This window comes from Arvicanthis niloticus, chromosome 16 (genome assembly GCF_011762505.2).
Source record: "Arvicanthis niloticus isolate mArvNil1 chromosome 16, mArvNil1.pat.X, whole genome shotgun sequence".
Classification (NCBI taxonomy): Eukaryota; Metazoa; Chordata; class Mammalia; order Rodentia; family Muridae; genus Arvicanthis; species Arvicanthis niloticus.
In genome coordinates, this window is record NC_047673.1 from 8,129,108 (window position 1) to 8,150,250 (window position 21,143).

General features: G+C 48.0%; 1 protein-coding gene across 7 annotated transcripts in view; it reads left to right on the forward strand.

Annotated features, from left to right (window-relative positions):
- The window catches only part of Tfdp1 (transcription factor Dp-1), a 39,750-nt gene that overhangs the window by 6,876 nt on the left and 11,731 nt on the right, over positions 1-21,143 (forward strand). For 4 of the 7 annotated variants that reach the window (XM_034520327.2, XM_034520326.2, XM_076913844.1 and 1 more), the window contains 2 exons: positions 11,510-11,576; positions 18,844-18,950. In XM_034520327.2, coding sequence (XP_034376218.1) covers positions 11,510-11,576; positions 18,844-18,950 — 174 coding nt within the window. Of the gene's footprint in view, positions 1-11,509; positions 11,577-18,843; positions 18,951-21,143 lie in introns of those variants that run through there. The other 3 variants (XM_034520333.2, XM_076913847.1, XM_034520331.2) reach the window with 1 other exon arrangement.

A 21,143-nucleotide genomic window follows, 5' to 3' on the forward strand; every position in this document is an offset into this window, starting at 1 on the left:
TTTTGTTTTCGCAGTACTGGAGGCTGAGCCTGGTGCTCTGCCTCTGCCAGGTTCTGTCGCTGAGCTGCGTTGTCAGTGCTCTCTGTACTTTTGCTTGAGACATAGTCTAAGTAACTTGTCCACTCGGTGCTATCTGGCCTTGAGCCGTCCTGAGTACTGGGGTCACAGACACTTGTCACTCATGATGCCTGGCTGTCCTTCTTTATCATGACCATGGTGATCTGAGGCTGGAGCTGGAGAGATGGCTTTGTGGTTGAGAGCACATGCTGCTCCTGCAGGGGACCCAGGTTTGGGTCTCAGCACCAACATGGCGGCTCACAGCCATCAGTAACTCCAGTTTCAGGGATCTGGCACCATCTTCTGACCTCCAAGGACATCCAAGCATGCATGTGATACACATGTATACAGCTGACAGAACACTCTCATAAACACTCATACATAAGTAATTTTTAAGGCTCTCTAAGGCCCGGGTTTGTGCTGGTGGCTGCATATGATACAGGTGGCACATTAAACCATTTCAGCTGCTGAGTCCATGGAGGGAGGTTTGAGGCCTGGGCTCAGCTCCCAGTGTAGAGTGTACATGTTGTGGTGGTGGGGTGTTTGATTTGTTTTATTGGTGTTGGGTGTTGAAACCAGTGCCTTGTGTGCTCTGGGTATGTGCTCTAACTCTGAGCAACTGTGTTAAGGTATCTTAGATTGCCTCTGCTGCTTTAACCCAACAGTACTATGTGTGGAAGACGACAGAAGGGGAGAAGCTGGGAGTTAGTCTTTAGCCTCTGCATGTGTCTTGGTGGTTGAGTTTGGGATCAGCTTTGAAGTTGAAGTCACACCGGTCTCTTGCCTGGTATGCTTTTGGGTCAGTCCATTTATTGAAAATGATTCTGGCTTTAGAACATCTAGCAATCTTGCTATTCCTACTTCACTTGTGTGGCCTAGAAGACAGACATCTGCCTTAACATCACATAGGTAGCCTGAGTATTGTTGCTTACAGCTTGATCAACTCCCTCCATTTCTGCTGTGTGGTGTGATCCTCCACGCACATTCACAGCCTTCGAAGGAAGTCGGGTGTAGAACTAAACTCTAGAGTTCTGCATGGATAGGAAATCTAGGTCAATGCTGTTGAATCTGTTTGGAGGCTTTCAGAATGTGGTGCATGCCTGGTTTAGGAAAGTGGCAGAGACCGAGGCAGCTGTTGTAGTTAGACAAGAAAGCGAAGTTCTGTACTGTGGGGCAGCCACTTCCTAACCAGTGATGCTCCACCTGCCCTCGCTATTCCTGTGGTAATTGGTTTCTATGCCCTAGTCATCCACTATTGTACTTCATTCTCTCTTTCCAAAGCTTCCCTGTGACCCCAGGAAGTGGGACTTAGAAAACCTGGACAGTTAGCTACCTGGCAGCTCCCAGGTAGCTGTGCATTTGGGTCTGTTGTGTAATGAGAAGTATCATTTGAGTGTCTTCTGGCAGGAGGTAGGCGCCTGTAGGAAATGTGCTAGATTTGAGGCTGCAGCAGATCCTGTGGCCTGTCTGCTTTTCTAGGAAGGCCAAATCTATAGTAATCACCCTGCATGCACATAATCTTGTGGACAAGGGTTGAGGCTGAGAGAGAACCCTGAACCCAGATATACATGCGGCAACAGAATTGAAGGCCATTTAGGACTGGGTGGGCCTATGGGAGGAAGGACATGTCAACACTGTTGTTCTCTAGGTGAGGACTCGCAGGGCTGAAGGGAGTCACGTCCTGTCATAGAAGCTGACCAGGTTTGCTGGTCTGGCTTAGGTTTGTGTCTGGGAGGAGAAGATGGCAGAGACATGGTTGTGTAGGTAATGTGTAACTTAACAACCCCCAAACTTGTGTGGATGATGCATGACTGTTTGACCAACCCCCCACTCCATTTTGGTGGTCCTGGGAGTTGAGTCTAGGGCCTCATGCTGGTCAAGAGCTCTGACCACTAAACTATAGCCCCAGTCCTCTGGTTGTTTTCAAGGGCGCTTCCTTGTAAATTGTTCATACCTCCTCCTGTTCCTGATCCTGGCATCTTTTGCATAACCTTGTTCAGGATTCCTGTGGGTCTCTGCTTTGGCTCTTGTGCCAGCCCGTTCCTCTCCCTTCTCCAGACTTGGGAAGTTTGCATCTTATTAATGTTTGAGTTTATCTTCCAGCCATCAGCTAGTCTCTGCTTAAAGGTTTTAGATTCTTCCTAAGGACATGGATTCTTGCTGCCCAGTTGGGGTGGGAGCCATCCTGCTCGCTTCTTTAGAGCCTTCTCAGCCTGGACCGTGGCTTTCAGACCTGTCCTACTCACTGGATGAGCCAGCTCACTTGCTCTCTCTCTCTAAACCTGTCCCAAATCCTCTGAACAGTTCTGCCTGCTCTCTAGGAAGTGAGCCTCTGCTTCTATGGACCCTGTGGTAATCTATGGATGGCTTGCTTTCTTTCTCATGTATCCATACCCCACCAGATCTTGATGCTGCAAAGAGAAATACCTTAATTGCTCCATCCAGTTACTCAGGATTCAAGTGGTACTGAAGGAGTCAGGAAGGCCAGTAGTGGGCATCTGGGATCATCCCCGAGGTGGTTATGGGATACCATGATCTTGTTGCTTGTTTGTTTTGTTTTATGTTTTTCATAAAGATTATAACATCTTTTTATAAAGATTATGAAATTTTATTTCTGAATGTTTTGCCTGCATGTATGTAAATGTACCGTTTACATGGCTGGGGCCTGTGTAGACCACAAGAGGGCATTGAATGCCCTGCAGCTAGAGTTACAGATGGTTGTGATCCACTGTGGGTGCTACGAACCAAATGTGCGTCCCCTGCAAGAGCAGTAAGTGTTTCTAATCTGAGCCATCTCTTCGGCCCTTCCACGGACACGGATGTGACAACCCTCAGAAGTGTGTTCAGATGTGCCCATGTGCTCCACGGTCGTACCCCAGTGCTCTCATGCTGTTTCTTGCTGTACTAGTCAGCATTTTGCCCTAGGCCTTTTCATAGCAGCAAATAGAAACAGGTGGTTGATAACTCTTCATTTAATTTTACTTTTTTTGTTTTGTTTTTGAGATAGGGTCTTGTTAGGTAGGCCTTGAGCTCAGGATTCACCTGTACCAGCCTCCCTGATGCCAAGATTACCAGTGTGTACTGTCACCACTGGCTCTAATGGTGCGTGTGCATGTGCGCGCGCACACACGCACACATTTGTGCCATGCCTGTGTAGAGGCCAGATGTCTGCTTCTATCACTTACCTTTTTTCCAGACAGAGTCTCACTGTGCAGCCCTGGAACTTGTTAGACTAGCCTTGAACTCAGAGATGAAACCTGTTTGTGCCTCTTGAGTGCTGGGGTTAAAGGAATGTACGACTGTATCTGGCTTACCACCTTATGGGATAGTCTTTCACTTTATCTGGAGTTTACTGACTAGCTGAAGACTTGGCTGGCTATTCAAGGGTCTTTCTGTCTCTGCCTCTCAGTGCTAAGAATCCAGGTATGTACTTCCGTGCCTGGCTATATGGGGTCTGAGAATTTAGACTCATTTAGGCTTGCATGGCAAATGCTGTGGAAACTTGTGGAAGTTATTTAGTTACCTCAATGTGTCATCGTTTAGCTGTTTTCTCTTTTACTGTGGGTATAATATAAATGACTTTTTCAGTGTCTCACACAGGTGTCTGCTTTTTGGATATTTACTTTGGGTGGGCCATGACACAGATGCTCCTGGCTCCTCCTGTCATATTGCCTAGCTTCTTGCCAGGTATATGCACATTATTGGGTATATGTCTGTTTTACACTAGTTTCACTTTATGTTTCTTGGTGACTGCAGTGTGAGCACCTGTCTTTTTTGCTGGAGGCTTTCAGGCTGGCCGGCCGCTGTTAGGTGCCTGGTCTCGAGTCCTTCCCGATGAAGGAGCTGGAGTGGTTAATGTCTGACGTGGGTCAGAACCCCCTTCTTCATTTCTTTTTTTGAGATCATGTTTTAAGATTTTTCAGGTTGCCCAGGCTGGCCTTGAACTCCTGGCCTCAATCATCCTATCACTTATGGCATAGCTAGGTGTATGCCGCTGTGCCTGGCTTCTGTTTTTTTAATGGTTCTTTTTCTGATTCTGGGGATTAAACTTGGGGGCTTTTGCATGAGTTGGGCAAGTATTTACATGACTCTTTTAATGAGAAATGTTTATTTGACCAATTTTCTGCCATTTTCAAATATTTCTGCCTTTACCCTTTGAGTCACGTTGTCTATTTGTTAGGCACTTGCAGAGGGCATGACTTCACAGTCCCCAGCAGCTGGTCAGAGTCCTGATGGCAGAGCCCTTTGTCTTAGGGTCTTAGCTTTTTCATACACTTTTCAGGTGTTTACAAGGTCTAGTCTGGGGAGTCCCAACTCAAGACAGCATCTTTGAGGCCTTGGGGCCTCAGTTCAATTTGAGTGTTTGAATTGGGGATCCCCTTGGGTCTTTGAGTTGGGGATCCCCTTGGCTCCCTTCCTATTGATCTCAGCATTTGCTCTTCTGCAGCCTCTTTGTCCTCATTCTGCTCCTTCAGATTGGCCTTGCTCAGTCCTGTACGTCGCCTGCTGTTTTCCACTGGGAGCGTGTATGATGTTTGCTAGGTGAGCTTGGGACCCACTCCACACACGGTGCCTTTGTGCTGTGGCTGCTGCTCGGCCACAGACCTGACGAAGACCTAGATGGCTCAGAAGGCTGGGCCCACAGTGGTTATCCAGAATCTGCAGCATCCCTTCACTCTGTTGGTTTGGAGCTGGGTTGGTTTGTCCAAAGGAGGATTTTGGCTGGTGTGGGGTGGCCTGATCCTCTAGAAAGATTCATTGTCTTGGTGGACTTCTGCCCTCTGACTGGAGGGAGGATACCCTTAGTTTCAAAGGGCATTAGATCAGGCAACTTCTCAGAAAGGAGAACAGCATAGACAGACAGACATGAATGCAGTAAACTCAGAACTCTCTTCTGCTAGATATGTTAGTCTGAAGGCAGTGGGTAGGTCAGCCCATGCACAGGCACAAATGACCTCCAGGGGCAACGGTGTCTCCCAAAAGGCTGGCTTCCAGATAGTGTGCCAGGCTCTTTACTCAGGTGCCTCAGGGCTGCACAGTTTCAGCTAGCCAGGCCTGTTGTCTAGCACAGTGGGAGTCAGGAAAATACTGAGTATGGTTTCAGGAATTAATGTCTTTCGGGTTAACAGTGCATAAAGAGGGTAATTATTGGTCGTTTCTTAAGAGAAATGATGACCGAAGTGTTGTGTTCCCTGCTGCTGGAGTGTAGATGTTCTGAGTCAAAGTTGCTCCTGAACGACACCCTCTGGCCAAAGTTCTGTATACACTTTGGGTGACATCAGTTGACCACCACAAGAATGCTGGAAGGTGGTGGCCATGTTGATACAAGAGTGGAAATTAGCATGTAGGCAGTAGGCCCAACCTTACCCAGGGCTTAGCTCTCTAGAGAGCTCTGAAGTTTCAATGTGTTTTGTGTCTAGTGTATGACATTACTTCAGTCCTCCCTCATCTGCACAGTATAGAAAGATGTCACTCGAGGGGTGAGCCCACAAAGCAGGCCATACACATCTACAGTCCTCTGAAAGTTATGGGACACATGGCCTGGCACCTGTGTGGAAGGGCTAGTGTTTACTTGTCTGTCTGTCCTGACATCTGAAAGTAACCTCTTAGATGTCAGACACATGAGTAGAGTTCCCAGGAGAATAGAGTTTGCTGTTGCAGGGCTGTGGGGTTGTTAGGCAGGCTCCCTGACATGTTGTCTAGGAGCCTCCTTTCCAGGTGTCCTCAGAGCTGGCTTCTTGTCTGCTTAGGCCACCCACACGCTTTGTATTTATGACACAATGTGGTTTTTAACATCTGCCTGTTACTTGTCTATTCGTTTGTCTTCTGTGTCCCCAAAGATGGCAAGAGGTCTCTGCCTGTCTCGGCACATGTTTCCTAAGGAGATGGCTGTGTTTTCATGGTTGTAGAAGGAATTTGATTCTTAACTCTTCTCGTAGGTTTTGTCTGGTGAAACAGGAAAGTCCTGAGATAATACTTTTCCTAGTGGGTTTTATACGGGCTTGTATTTGTGGCCTCATGTCTCTGTACTTAGGGTGAATATAAGAAGACACAGGAGAAGTGGGAGGCTTAGAAAATGCCTGAACAGGGTAGCCCAGGAGCGATGCTTCAGCCAAGGATGCAGCAGATAGGGTCCTTATACTACTTCATGGTTGGGATGCTTTTTGTGCTTCTCAACGATAGTCAACATTGTCCTGCCCGAGTCAGTGCTTAGGCTTCCAGGCCATGCCCACACCGACCAGACAGGTGTCTTGCTGAAGAGAGGAGAGAGATGGCCAGCTGAGAAACAAACCAATTGTAAACAGGGAGAGCGATGCAGGCAGTCTCCTGGGACTGTGCCTGGGGAGAATCTGCTTGAATGAGCCCTGGGGTGCTGCTGGGGGCATCTATCTCTGCATAGGGCATCTCTGCTTTTGGTCTGCATCTGCTATGCACAGCTGTGGGGCTGTGATTGTGGTCACTGGTGGTGACCACTCTGGGCTGTCATTGAGGCTGGTGCTGTCATGTTTGTGAAAGCTGGCTATTGGCAAGCACCAGCAAGATTTGCTAAATGAACAGAATAGTGCGTAGGTTTCTGATGCTTGCTGTTGGTGAGTTGACTTGTCTATCATTGTTCTCTGGAAGGGCTGGTTGTGGTCACCATGGTCACCGGTCATTGTCATCTGCTGCTGTTGTTTATACTATAGGCCTGCCTAGAGCGGGATAGAAGAAACCAGCCAATATCAGCAGTTTTTTTGTTTTGTTTCTTGTTTTTAAAGAAAAGTTAATGTTCTCTCCCTAGAAGTTGGCTGGGCTCTCCAGCTTAAAGGTATTACAGGAGAGCAAAGTCTAGTGTAATTACTTTGATGTCAGTGTACTAGCAGGAAGAGGGCAGAGGGTGGAGATGCTGCTGGGGTCTTGTGAGTCACGGGCTCTGACCAGCTGCGGCTTTATAGCCTTGGGTGCCCCTGGTGTGACCTGGCCTCCTCGCAGTCTTACGCTGTGGCCCTAGTTTGGGAGGGGAGGAGAGCTGCAGATCTTCTCTATGCTGTGTTTCCCCCTAGAGTCAGGAGTGACAAGCAAAGAAGGGTATGGCTCACATAGCAGCCACTCCTGCTGTTGTACTGTGTGGCACTGTCACAGTCCCCCTGATGTGTTGAATCTGCACCAGTGACTTTGTTCCAGGGAACTAAGGATGGTTTTTGCTCTCTGTGGGCTCTTTTCCTTACTGTTGGTCAGTCCATCTGGTTCACTATCCTTTGTGATCACCTCCAGGCAGGGTGGGTGCAGCTTGAGTGCATGTGCACGTGAGTGTAACTGCATTCTGGTCATAGAATCCCAGAGCTGTGGTGTGCAGTGTCGTCCTCCCATGTAAACCCAGACTCGTTCAGGTCCTTTCAGAATATGCTCAATGGACACTTGGCTACAGTTAGTCACCTGGTGCTGTGTGACAGACATCCTCAGAACAGAGTAGCTGAAGGTAACGGTGTCCATACATCTATGGTCTTGTGCCTCTGTAGGTCAGGATTGACTGTTGTGACTAGGAACGTCCATCTTGTGATTGAGCACTGTACAGATTTAAAGCTGTCTGGAGTCTTGCCTACTTCTGTGACAGGAATCTCCCCTGCCCACCACAGGCTGCTCTCGAATTCTTGTGACCAGGCTGCCTGCTTCCCAGAGAGAACATGCTGACTGCAAAGGTTGTACTATCATTTCAGTTGCCTGTGCTAGAGTTCAGTTCAGTCAGGCTAGGAGGCTGGGAGACATCTGCCCCTGTCCATTTGAGCTGCTGTAATAAAGATATAATGGAATCTCCTTGCAAGCTTAAGATCAAAGGCAGATTTGATGTTTAGCAGTGGCTCATGCTTTTCTCCTAGGGAGTAATGCTCTTGTGGTTTCTCTGCTGTGTCCCCACATGGTAGGAGAGCAACAGCTCTTTGGGTTCTTCTTGTAGGGCCCTAATCTTATCACAAAGGTTCTGTCTCTCAGCTTCATGATTTCCTAAATGTCCTATCTCTACTTGAAGACTGCATTCAACACGTGGGTGTGGGAGGCACAGACACTTAGACTGGAGCAGATTCTTCTAAGAGATTGTCTTGCACTGCACACTGTGGTCTGGGGTACTGCTTTAGAAGTAGCAAGCCTTCTGGCCTGGTCAGGTCTCTACAGAAGGCTGCTGTCCTCTAGTGTCAGCTAGACAGAGACCTTGCTGGTCTGGAGATCGCTAGAAAGGCAGCCCCCAGTGGTTTTGTTTTCTAGTTTCCTTTATGGACAGGAGAGCTTGCATTTCCTTTTTGATGTTGACATCCATGTGTTATGAAAGAGTGGCCTCTGCCCATGAAACACCAGGACAAGCTATGATGGGCCTTAGCTGGCTCCAGGAGCCTTCTGCTGGTTTTTTTGGGTCAGATTTTATCTACTGATCTCAGGCCCCTACTTGAAAAGGGACTGAGGATAAAGCAGTGTATTTACTGCCAGCTCTAGAAGGCAGATCTGTTTGAAGCATTGTCATGAAATCATGCCCAAAAGCCAGTGATTCTCAACTGAGAGCAGTTTTGCAATCTAGAGATACTTTTGTTTGTCATGCTGGGAGGTACAACTGGCAGGTAGTGAGAGGTCCTCAGGGAGTGACAGGAACAGCAGGGCATCATTGCGGAGTGGGGTTTACTTGGGATTTGGGGGATACAATTACTCTTGTATGCAGACATGGCTGGATTGGTGGGGGACAGACTTAAGTTTGGCAGTCCTGTGGCTTCATGGCTTTCCCTTTTTCCCCTTCCTTTATCTTGGCCCATTGCTTCATGATTACCTTTGAGCTGATGGCACCAGACTGAGACTTGTGGAGAAAGTCTGTCTGTTCACTGCATAGCTGACCCTGCACAGGTCTGCTGGCTGTTCCTGGCCAGTGAGCTCCATAAGGCCTGTTCTTGGGGTCAGATGGATGGTTAAGCAGACCGTCTGAGTCTCCAGTGTGTCTCCCTGCAGTGAAGCAGCAGCACCCACAGCTGGGTGGGATGGCGGGTTTCTGTCAAGACTGAGTGTGGCCTGAGAAGGAGGAGGAGCATAGCATAGCTGAGGAACTTCCTGGGTAGCTTGTCCACCCCTCCGGCGTTTGCCTCCGGGAGGTGATCTGTATTGTGGTGGATATCAAACTAGTTTCTGTGAGTGGTAACATAATGAGACTTACAGACACAGACGTGGTGCGGTGCTAATCCCTGCACTGGGTTGTCTTTTAGCTGCTGTGTTCCTGGGCAGTACTGTGGTGGACTTGAATTCCATTGAGGTAGATCTCTAATGGACAAGGAGAGGTGATTTGGTCCGTACTGTCCACATTTGTCTTTTCTGCCAGTGACAGTAAATGCTGCCCGCCCAGTGTGCCCTGCCCTGTGCTGCATGGTGGGCAGCTAGTGGTCAGGAAGTGTACTTACATGCAAAGAAGTAGCTGACTTTAGAGTGCAGCTCTCTGTAGAACATAGAAGCTGTTTGTGGGGAAGTTGGGCCGTATAGTCATTAGGTGACAGAGAATGACAAAGCTGGGTAATGCTATGTCCCTACTTGACCAGCATGAGGGTGAATCTATCCTTCTTGTTCAGATCCAGCCAGTTGTGACACATGGAGGCAGAGATAGGAGTAATGGTGTGTCACTGTACCAGGAGCCCCACCCCCTCTAAGCCCACGGTGCTGAGGGAGCCTGGGAAATGAACACTGCTTTGAGCTATAATTGCTGAAACTGGGACTCAGGGTCACTAGACCTGTTCCAAATCTCCAGGCTGTATCTGCCTGGGCTGACCTGGTATTCAGTACACTTTACTCACTGGCCCTGGGGGCGTGGCCTTTGCCTCCTAGCAATTCTCTTCCTCCTGGCCTGGCCCACCTGGTGTTAGCCCCAAGCCTGCCTCTGTTTAGCCTGCCTGATGTGGTTGGCTTTGGCATTCAGAACTTCTTGTTCTTAGCACAGATTTCCCTGCAGTTTCTTTCTGGGCTGTACTAATCAGTCTTACTCCTCTGGTGGCCTTCTCCGCTCAGCCTTAACATCCTGGTTTACCCACCTGGCTGTGCCTATCTGGCCCTAACCTCTGTGGCCTCGGCCTCTATGGCATTTCCCTGGTTTTACTCATTGTAGACATCTTAGCCTGCCTACCATTCTTTCTTTCCTGGCTCTTGCGTTGTGGACCTACAGATAAGGCCTCATTCTCCTGCCATTACGGCCTGCAGGCCTCACCATCCTGTTGTAAAGTCAGGCCCATCAGTGGGTGTTAACTGCCTAATCTTCCTTTGCCCTGGGCTAGAGGACCTCACCTGCCTGCTGTGTTTCTAATCTGGATTTACTTTACTGGCCTTCCCAACCTGAGCCTCCCAGTGGCCCTTGTACCTAGAGTTGTTTGTCATTTTGGTAGTGCTGGGGTTGGAGCCTGGGATGATGAACATGGCTGGAAGCAGCTCCTCAAACAGTGCAGTGCAGGCCTGTCAGCTGTAGACTGCTGGGCTTCCCGGTCAGCCTGCACTGGGTTCTTCTCCACCCGGCTCACCTCACAGTTCTACCCACTGGGCTCATGTTGCCAAGTCTTATCCTTGCTCATTTCTTGAATTAAATTCCTCCCTGAGCTCCGTGGCTTTACCAGGCCCTGCCTGCTGCCTTACCTACCCAACTTCAGTATTTTAGGTTTTCCTGGTGTTATCTTAATTCCTAGGTTTAAACTTGGGTTTACATGTCTGGATTTATTTAGTTCCTCACTTTGCTAACCTGCCTTTAACCTCTTGTCCTTACCTATCTGGCCTTATAGAATCCCACCGTACTTACTCTTAGCGTCCTGATGCTTCCGACTGTAACTGTGCTACCATATGACTTAGTTTAGCCTTCCAGCCTAGCCACACCCACACAGCCCTGTCATGGTCCCCGAAGCTTATGACAGCTAACTTTCCTGTTCTGTAGGAGACTGGGGTCCCTCCTGAGGGACTCTTCTTGGCCACTGTCCTCTCCCTCACTTCTGTCACCAGCTTTTTCTTTTGTGGAAGAGTATTTGGATGAGAACATAGGCTCCATTGCTGCCTCTCACCTCTGGATGTCAGTGGCCACGTACAGTTTAGTTTACCTTGGTGGCTTCCCCCTGGGAGAGGCCTAGCCATGATGTCCTGTTGAGGCTTGGTGGGAATGTTTTCCTGGTTTCCTAAAGAGGTGAGAGTGACCGTCTGGTAAGATTCCTTTCTGCTGACTTTATCAGATACGTGCTATCTGTCAAGTCTCACCTGTGACCGTTTCCCTCTGCCATCAGAGTCCTGGCTTTTATGACTGGATTTGCAGGTCACACTGTTCCCAGCTGTGGTGGCCACTGGGAGCAGTGTAGCATCTGGGCTCCTGCTTCCGAGCAGTGGCAGCTCTGCCCTTATGTGTAACTTAGGTCCGGTGTGTTTAACAACTTTGGCTGTGTGGCTCTGATGTTGTATTTACTGTTGTTGTTGTTACTCTCTGCAGGCCAGTCTAATTGAAGCCAACGGAGAACTAAAGGTCTTTATAGACCAGAATCTTAGTCCTGGGAAAGGTAAGGGAGCCTGTTCTGGAAATGTAAGTCTGCTGATGATTGTGTGGTGTGTCGATGCCTTGCTAACTGTAAGGCCCACTGCAGCGCTTTGAGATGTCAGAAAATTCAGGAAAGTGTGAAGAGGGAACTAGGCATGTGTGTTCTCTCTGCTCAATGATGGCTGCCTCGCCACAAGAGCCCCCAGTGCTCCCATGTGGGGTGTATGTCCTCTCAGGCTTAGGCTTGTGTCTCAGTGACTTGTACAGGTGCTGTGTTTTCTTAGGGAGCCTGGTGCGGTAGGAATCGTGTGTGTTGGATGGAAGGCTGAGGCCCACCTTATCGAGATGTTTGGTGTCTGTAACAGGAAACAGCTGCCAGTATCCTGACACTTGGTGGCTTTCTTAGATGACCCTTGGGTTGTGCTGTCTGTGTGTCTGCTGCTTTGCCACTGTATCCAATCCCTGTTCTGCCACATCCCCATAGTGCTAAGCTGTGTCTTCAGAGCACTGTGGCCTTACAGTGCTGTGGCACTACTAAAGACCAAATTTGTGGAAAGGTCTTGTCCCAGAAATACTTAAGTCAGGCCCTGTGAACATATAGCCAGGACCATGCCATGGTGGGGCTAAGTTCTGTTGAAGAGTTCCTTATTTCTGGTTTCTCTTAACTGTTTGCATTTGTAAAACAATTTTCTATTTTCTTCTTAATAGTGAGGTCCAGGAAAGTGACTCCTGCCTGCAGAAGAGGCTCTGAGGTCTTGAGAATAGTGATTGGCTTTTCTGTAGCATTCTCTGTTTGTCTTTGGTCTACTCTGCGTGTATTGGAGCTCAGGGCTCATCTGTCTCCAGCTCCCAGTGGTCCAGTGCACCTGGGCCATTGCTGTGTCTTCTCTCGCTCTCCCCTGTGACCCTCAGTATGGGCATAGAAGTGAGAGGATTTGCCCTCTACTGTAGGCCTTAATGGTTGGTATCTGATGACCCTCTTTGCTTTTGGTTGCTGGAAGCTAGGGTGTCTGTCCAAAATACTTTACAGGATCCGCACCTGTATGGGCTTTGGGACAGGTTTGTCCTGCTCACTGCATTGGCTAGCATCCTGTGTGGACCAGTTCTCTGCCTGGTCCATGGGGTCGTGTCACCTTGAGACCAGTTGCTTGAACCTACTGTTATATATGCTGTACACTTAACACTGTAGATAGAACTGTCTGTCAGATATGCAATCCTCACTCCTGACAGGTGCCCAGAACAGTGAAAATGGAGGTTTCAGAGAGGCCTGGTGGACATGCTTGCATAAAGGTAGTGCCATGAGGCTCTTCCTAGTACGTGTGAATTCTTGGTCCTGTGCTGTCCAGACACTGCCCCTCCTTAGCACATGCTGAGCCTTCTGTTCCTTTGTTGCTGGAACAGCAGTAAGTTTTCCAGCGTTGCCGTCTGGGGGCTAGAAGAGCTGTCTGCACTAGGAAGTTCCTTTACCTTTGCTTCTCAGCTTAGGAGTACAGATGGTGGAGGATTGTGCTGTTCTCTGTGTTTTCTTGGTTGTTGAGGTAAAAAGCCTAGAGCATCGTTTATGTCATTATGTTTGAAATACCTCATACCCCCCCACCCCACCCCTTGTGTCTCTCCTCTATTCTTTCCTCTCTTTCCTTTATTCGTGTGTGTGTGTGTGTGTGTGTGTGTGTGCGCGCGCGCGCGCGCGCGCGTGTGCGCGCGTGCGCACACGTACACATGAGAACCCAAGCAATCATTAGGCAGGTGTTTTGCACCATGCCCTATCCTTGGAATGGCCAGCGATGCCTGCACATGAGGAAGCAGAGCCCTCACTTGTGCCTTGTGGCCAGTATAGTCACAGCACCTTACACTGGAGGCATCTCTTGAGTCAGATCTTGGAGGGAAGTGAGTAGGAGCTGAGCCAGGAGAAGCTGGGGCATGTGACGGCATGACTCTCCCCGCATCCTTCCCTGCTGCTGTTCTGTTCCCTGGGTTAGTTCACAGTCTCCTGAAGGCCCAGAGGCCAGGTACATTGTGAATTTACCAGAAGTCACTGTGCATGAGTGACCTGGCAGGCAGTGGTGGGCCTATCTCAGAGAGGGGTCTTCCTGATGAGGAAGACCAGTGAGATGTTGCTGCTGTGGTGCTGCTGAGCTGTAATCTGTTTCTGCATCCTACACGGGCCATTCACACCTGGTCTCCTAGCCCTCTGGAAGGCTCAGGGCCACCCGAGTCCTCTTCCCCTTGCAGAGGGACGTTTTTTAGTTCTGCTGTTCTGTCAAAGTCCTCCAGGGAATCAGTGATGGAAATCTTCATGTGTGCACATGAAGAGGGGTTTTGGTTGTGGGGTAGCAAATCCAAAGGCTGCATGGCAGGTTTGGATGCTAATGTCTTAGGGAGAGCTTTATACCAGAAGCCTCTAGCTTGCTTGTAACACCTTCACCTGGTTAAATGAGACCTACCAGCATCGGGATTTGTCTGTTTTACTTATAAGTGTCTCTACAGAGGCTGCTAGACTGGTGTGCCAGAGAATAATGGGCAAGTTGACCTCAGCAGACAGATACGTGAACCTGACCCTTACAATCTTTGAGACTCAAAACCCCTTTCCCCAGAATAAGGCATCAAATCCATAACGCTTTGCATCGCCAAGCTCAGTTTCAGCCGTACGGTGGTGCAGCAGGCTTCCTGGCATCGCTGTCCTGGCCGCTTCTGACTCACTGCAGTGCAGTGCTTGGTGAACTCTCATGCCATGGAGTCACATGTGCTCACTGCTCCTGATGGTGACTTGGTCTTGGAGATGTTGGGCCCTGGGTCACCATCACTGCATCACTACATTTCCTTCCTGTCTGTGCCAGTGGGTTCCAGCTGCTCGCATCCTTGCCAGCATATGGTGGTACTGGGTTTTCAGATTTCTCTGCTACCCGGGCCTGTCCTCTTACTTCTGTTACTCTGAATTGCCCACAGGGTTCTGCCCGATACCTTACTTTACTGTCAGAGTCTCCTTCTGGAACTCTGCCCAGAGTTGCTGCCATTGAACTTCCTAATATGTCTGATGCTTCTCATTTCTCGGTTTCTTTCCCCAGGGGCATCTAGCACATGCACATCTTCCTCTGGCCTAGCAACCAAGGGATTTGTGCACACGTGAAAGTTAGCACATGTGCTGAGCTTTGGGGCCCTTCCCAATCCTGGTGTGTGTGCTGGGGTCATCTTTGGGGCAATGGTCATTGTTTCTGCTGTGATTTCAGTTCCTGGGCTCTTGGCCCTTTCACTACAGTTTCTGAGAATGGTGTTCTGCCTGTCATTATTCACCATTTATCTAGAACTCTGCCTCTCGTTTGGACATAGTCTGACCCCATTTTCCTGAAGTTCTAAGGTATCCAAACCCAGACCATCTCTAGAGTCTCGCTTGCTATAGGTTATGGTAGAGCAGAGCAGCCTGGCTTCTTGTCTGCTCTAGGGAGCTGTGTGCTCCAGATGCATTCTGTGCCTGCTGCTCCTCATCCTTACCTGTTCCCATGGTGTGTCTGTCTGTCCTTCCTGTTCAGGATTGTGTCTGTGGCCTCAGAATGAGAGTAATGGTGAGAGAAGAACGTTAATGATGTGTGTCAGAAACTAGTGTGTTCTTGGGCATGTGTTAGCTACCGTGGTGAATGGCGAACTGCAGCCCAAACATGGATCAGAATATTTTTTCCCCTGGCCTTGTGGTAGTTACACTGAGATCTTTTCAGGCAGAGGGGCTTAAGAGATGATGAGACACCCCCACATACACACTTTTTAAAGATTTATTATATATACAAAGTTCTGCCTACACAGCCAGAAGAGGATGCCAGATCTTAAAGATGGTTGTGAGCCTCCATGTGGTTGCTGGAAATTGAACTCAGGACCTCTGGAAGAGCAGCCGGTGCTCTTGTCCTCTGAGCTACCTCTCCAACCCAATGAGACTCTTTTTATACTAACCCCCTGGGATCAAGAGAGGCTTCACATTTTGTTTTTAACTTTAATTTCCCTTTCTAGCACCACAGTGACATTTCAGAAGCTGTAAGCCTTGTGTGAGGAAGGGATGAGGGCCTTTGTTGAAGTGTTCCTCCAGAAGCCAGGTCCTGGAGGGGGTGGGGCGGGAATTCCTGTTCTCTGTGTATGTGTATAAGCCAGTGTCTCTGGGCACTCAGAGGAAGAAAGCCATGTTATAGACTTAGACTTCCATGTACCCATCAGCTCAGCATGTAGGTGCTTCCTTCAGAGCCTTGCAGACTGGCAGCATTCTGTGTCCTTACCAGATCAATCAGTAAGTAGTGGGTGAAATAGTTTGCAATAGGCTTTGAAGGAGACACAGGTGGCCAAGAGGCAGATGAGGGTTTTGTTACTGACTGGAACCTCAGAGATGCCCTCACACCCAGTAGTAAAGGTAAGGGTAGGGCTGGAAATGGCGCCACAGTTAGGATTACTGCTATTGCAGAAGTTCCTGTTTAGTACCCACACATCAGTCAGCTCCCATCCATCTACAATTCCAGGTCCAGGGGCTAGGGTGCTCTCTTCTGGCTTTCTCAGGTATTGCACACATGTGGTGCACAGGCATGCAGGCAAAACTCCTATACACAGGAAGTAAAAAGATAGATAGATAGATAGATAGATAGATAGATAGATAGATAGATAGATAGATAGATAGATCAAACCAGTAAAGGTTGTTAGAGGTCCCTCACAGTACTAATTAAGTGTACACACCATGCCCTTGTGCAGCTGCCACAGAATCCATCCACTCCCTTGTGAGATCTTCTCAAAGGAGTCAGGGCATTGTTGTGAAGACACCCACCTACTGTGCTCCTGCTCACAAGGTACAGAGACTACTTGTGTCTGTCAGTGGCTGAATGGATAAAAAAAAACCTGGGGAATTAAATCCTCTAAAAAAGTTAAGATTTGCCATTTGCCACAGTGGAGATGAGCAGGCAGGATTTACATTAAGACCGTAATCCAGAAACAGAAAAGTACTGTGTGGTCCCACTTACATAGAATTATAACAAATAAAATAAATAGAGAAAGCATAGCCATTTACTTTGGGTTGGACTAGAGAGGAAATGAGAGTGTGGGTAGAGCAGGGGTTGGAGTCCTGTCTGTTGGCACGCAGAATGAGGCTTGTAGGCACCAGCCTGGTTAGTGTAGAATTTCTGCTGAGATGTGCTCGCTGCTCTTGCCCCTAAAGCAGTAGCCAACATGGCTGAGAGACGATGGGTATGTTGACTTGTTACTGTGGTAACTTCTACCATTTGAGTGTGTCTCATGGCATCATGTGCTTGCTTTCTTTAATGGACATGTGATTAAAATACACTTACCTAGTATGCCCAAGGCTCTGGAATATATTCCCAGCGTTGACTTTTAAAACTTTTATGTTTATACATGTTTGCGTTCATGTATGTATGTGCAACACGTATGAGCCCTTTGCCTCTAGAGGCCCTGGAGCCCCTGGAGTTGCCTGTGATAGTTGTGAGTTGCTCTGGGTGCTAGGAGTCACATCCAGGCCTCTTCAAGAGCAGCAGCTACTGTCAGCACCGAGCCACCTGCCTAGCCTCTAGTTGTCTTGTTTCTTCCCAAGCGTGTGCGCGTGTGCGCGTGTGCGTGTGCACACCTATTCCCCGTGGTGGCTATCTGCCGCACTCTCCCTGCAGTGCGTGAGTTTGCTTCCCCATTCCCTCCAGCATTTGCTTTTGATTTCTTGGCAGTAGCCACTCAGACGGGTCAGATGGAACCCGGTGTAGTTTTGATTTTCGCTTTCCTTGGCTAAGGTTGCTGAACAATTATTATTACTTAGTAGTAGTAGTAATTGGTTATTTCTACTTCTGAAAATTGTGAGATCTGTTTGCTCAGTTTATTGATTGATTTATTTGCTCTTTGGTGTTGAGGGTTTTTTTGTGGTTTTTTTTTTTTTTGTTGTTGTTGTTGTTGTTTTTGTCTATATATAGTGACGTTAATCTACTGGTAGATGAGTAACTGGCAGAGATTTTTCTCTGGTTTTGTAAGCTGTCTCTTCTCTGGTGATTGTCTGCTCTGAAAAAGCTTCTAAGTCTCATGTAATCCAATCTCAGAGTGATTTCCTGTGTGGTCAGAGTCCTTTTCAGAAAGCCCTTGCCTGCACCTATAGCTTTTATCCCGTGTCCATCTCTCAGGTTCACCGCTTGAGGCCTTACATTAAGGTCGTTCATACACTGAGTTAATTTAGTGAAAAATTATTTAGCTTCATCCCTTTGCACACCGAGATGTAGTTTTCACATCACCGTTGAAGAGCTGCCTTTTCTATAGTGTAGAGTTTGACATTTTTTTTGTTGAAAAATCAAGTGTCTGTAGCCACTTGGATTATCTCTTGGTCTTCTGTTGTAATCCTTCGTTACTGCATGGCCACCTCTTTAGCACTGCCTTCTGCTTGGGGATACTTTAGCTGTTTGGGGTTCCTTACAGCAACTGCGTTTCTAGCTCTGTACCGAATGCTGTTAGTGTTTTGGTGGGGACTGCATTAAATCTGTACTTTTTTTGGTAATGGGGCCATTTACGTTGGGCTTTAGATGGTATGCTTGCTTAGCATGAGCACAGCTCTGGGTTCCATCCGTACGCTACACACACCAAAAAGAATCAAGCAAAACACCTAGGAACTCTTACGTGTGGGTCCCTTGGCTAAGGTCGGGTGAGGCAAACTCCAGGTTTCACAGTTTCATAATTTGCTGCCTTAAATCTGCAGACGGTAAGGATGTAGCTTACAATTGCAAAAATATGAATGCAATATTCTGGGATCTTTCTCTGGATTTTAGCAATTCATAGTGTCTATACAGCTGTATTTAAAAGCATTTTTCCTTTGAAAGGTCTTTATAATATGTTTTATACTGAGACACTTCGTAAAGTGAGAGTTAGCTTCAGGTCATGTTCTGATTTTTCTTTTATAGCTGAAAAGTCAGCCTTCCCTGGGGATTCTGTGTGTCAGTCTTTGTGTTAGGAAAACATGTTAGGTGTTCTACTTTATTTTGCCACATTAAAGCATCTTATAAACAGACAGCCTCTGGGGAGGTGCTATGGCAAGTTCAATGCCTACTATAGAGTGGACCCTGGTCCCCAGGCCCAGTACCTTCCTTAACCGGTGCCCCAGAGAGGGAACTCAAGGGCTCAGGACCAAGTTTGGGGCTGGACATTGGTGACTGAGCCATAGGCCTATAAATCAAAACTAGGAAGACGAGGTCTTGATAGACGCACCATCTTCCTGGAACGGCCCCTTCTAACCTCAGCTCCGAGAAGCAGTTTGACTCTTAACCTGTGTCGTTGTGTTCCAGGTGTGGTGTCTCTTGTAGCTGTACACCCATCTACAGTGAACACACTTGGAAAGCAGCTTTTGCCAAAAACCTTCGGACAGTCCAATGTCAATATCACACAGCAAGTGGTAAGTGGTAAGAAGCATGAGTGTCAGGTCTGAGGAGGGCTGGGTGTGGGCCGTGCCGGCGTGGGCCATGCTGGCCACCATGTTGGTGAGTAGAAGAGGTTGCTTGTAGGAGTGACTTTCCTCTCAGGATGCATTCTGATTCCTGAAAACGTACACTGCTTTCTGTTGTACACACACTGTTCAGTCTTACTGTCTTCAATGTGCTTTCTATGTCTGGGAGTATCTGAGGCCCCTGTACACATGGCAGAAACCTGGTGGATGCGGGTGGACAGTTCAAGACCTGAGCAACTGCCCTGCTCCATGGCCTCAGTTGCCAGCTCTGTGGCCTTTTTCTATAGCCACTGTCTCCTGGCTGTGAAGGGTTGGTTGGAGGAAGGGTGTGGCTATGTAGCTATGGCCACAGGAAGGGGCCAGCACCATGCCCTTTCTTCATCAAATAATGCATCCCATAGAGCTCCCATAGAGCCTTGCAGCTTCAGTCAGTGGTGTTTTAGCACAGCTGCCTAGTAGTGAACAGATTCTTGTCTTTCTTCCAGGGACTTTGTTCTGGGTTTCCCTCCCCCAACCTCTAGATGTTCTGGCTTCTCCTGGGAAGCTGGAGGCTTGGGGACATGTGGCCTCACATGCTGCTTTTTCTACAGTCTTACACCCACCAGCCTCATGGCAGGGAATCATGAGGCCTTAGGACTCTGTGTCTTAACAGTTTTTAGAATATATTTTATGTTTTGTTCTGTTTTTATATATTAAGTGAACACTTGTGTGGAGGTCAGAGGACAACTTGCAGGAGTTTCTTTTCCTTCATCATGTGTGCTCTGGGAAACGGACTTGGTGGTTAGGCTTCATGACCTCTCCAGCATTTCACAGTGTCCCTAGCTATCCCCCCCATCCCCTCGGTCTCCACAGGCATTGCCAGATGTTCCTAGATGTCTCTTATCCCCCAAAAGAGTTCTAGGCTATGCTTTTTGCCCCTGTTGTTGAGACATCTCTGTAGTGCAGCCAGGCTTTCTACAGAGAAAGTGGTCATACCACATCAGCAGTGTGTCAGCAGTGTCTGGTCGCCCATGACTTGGTTGCGGGGTGCAGCGTTTACATTCATGCCTCCTCTTGTCAGTGGACTCTGGGCATTGTGGGTTTTCGTTGTTTTTAGTTTTTTTCCATTTAAAATTTTCTGTCTTGAGTGTTATGCCTGCATTGTATATATGTACTGCATGTGTGCCGGGTCCCCACAGAGTTCAGAAGAGGGCGTCATATCTCCTGGAACTGGAATTGTAAATACTTGTGAGTCACAATGTAGGTACTGAAAATCAAACCTGGGTCCTTGGCAAGTATGACAAGTGCTCTTAACCACTGAGCCATCTTTCAAGTCCTTCATGAGGTCTGTCTGTTTGTTTTGTTTTGTTTGAGATGAGGTGTCATGTACCACTGGCTGGCTTGGACATCATTTTGTGTAGATCAGGCTGGTCTTGAATTCCTGGAGATTCATTTCCTGCCTCCTCCTGAGTGCCGGATTAAGGGTGAGTGTCACCTTTGAGCATTAGGGTTTTAAGTACCTTAGCTGTGGGGAGTGCTCTGGGTTCTAAGGACCATGCAACCCTGTGTCATGCACCTGGAATCTGGTGGGCCAATTGAGAAGAAACTTTTTACTGTTAGCCCTGCATTGAGAGTTTGAACAAGTTGTCTTTGCAAAATTTGTGTCTCAGTGGGTGAGAAGAAAGTTTCTAAGTAATTTAAGCTTTCTTGATCTGAAAGTCAGCATCTGTGGAGTTGAACTTGGTTGGAGGAGTGCTGGTTTTTGTTTATGCTTTGCACTGTAGTAGTGGGTCAGGGCTTCCATGCTGCCGGAATTTCCTTGTTTATTTTTTGGTAGTACTAGGATTAAACAAACATCAGACCTCATGTGTTTTACGTGAGCAGCATACTCCTAAGCTGTATCCTCAGCTTGGCATGTTGTAAATGACCCTTAAACTGTTCATATCTCAAAGGTTTGAGGAGATGGCTGGACTGACTCTAACATAGGAGATGACAGCTAAACCTGTGTGCATGTGAAGTGTGACTGGGGCAGGTGCTGTATCCTGGCACTTGCTCACCAGAGGCTACAAGGCCTTGGACTAGGATATTAGGAGGGTCTAGGTGTGTAGTATTGGAAGTTTTTACACAGAGATGTCTCTGTTAAGCACAGAGGTGTCTGCCATG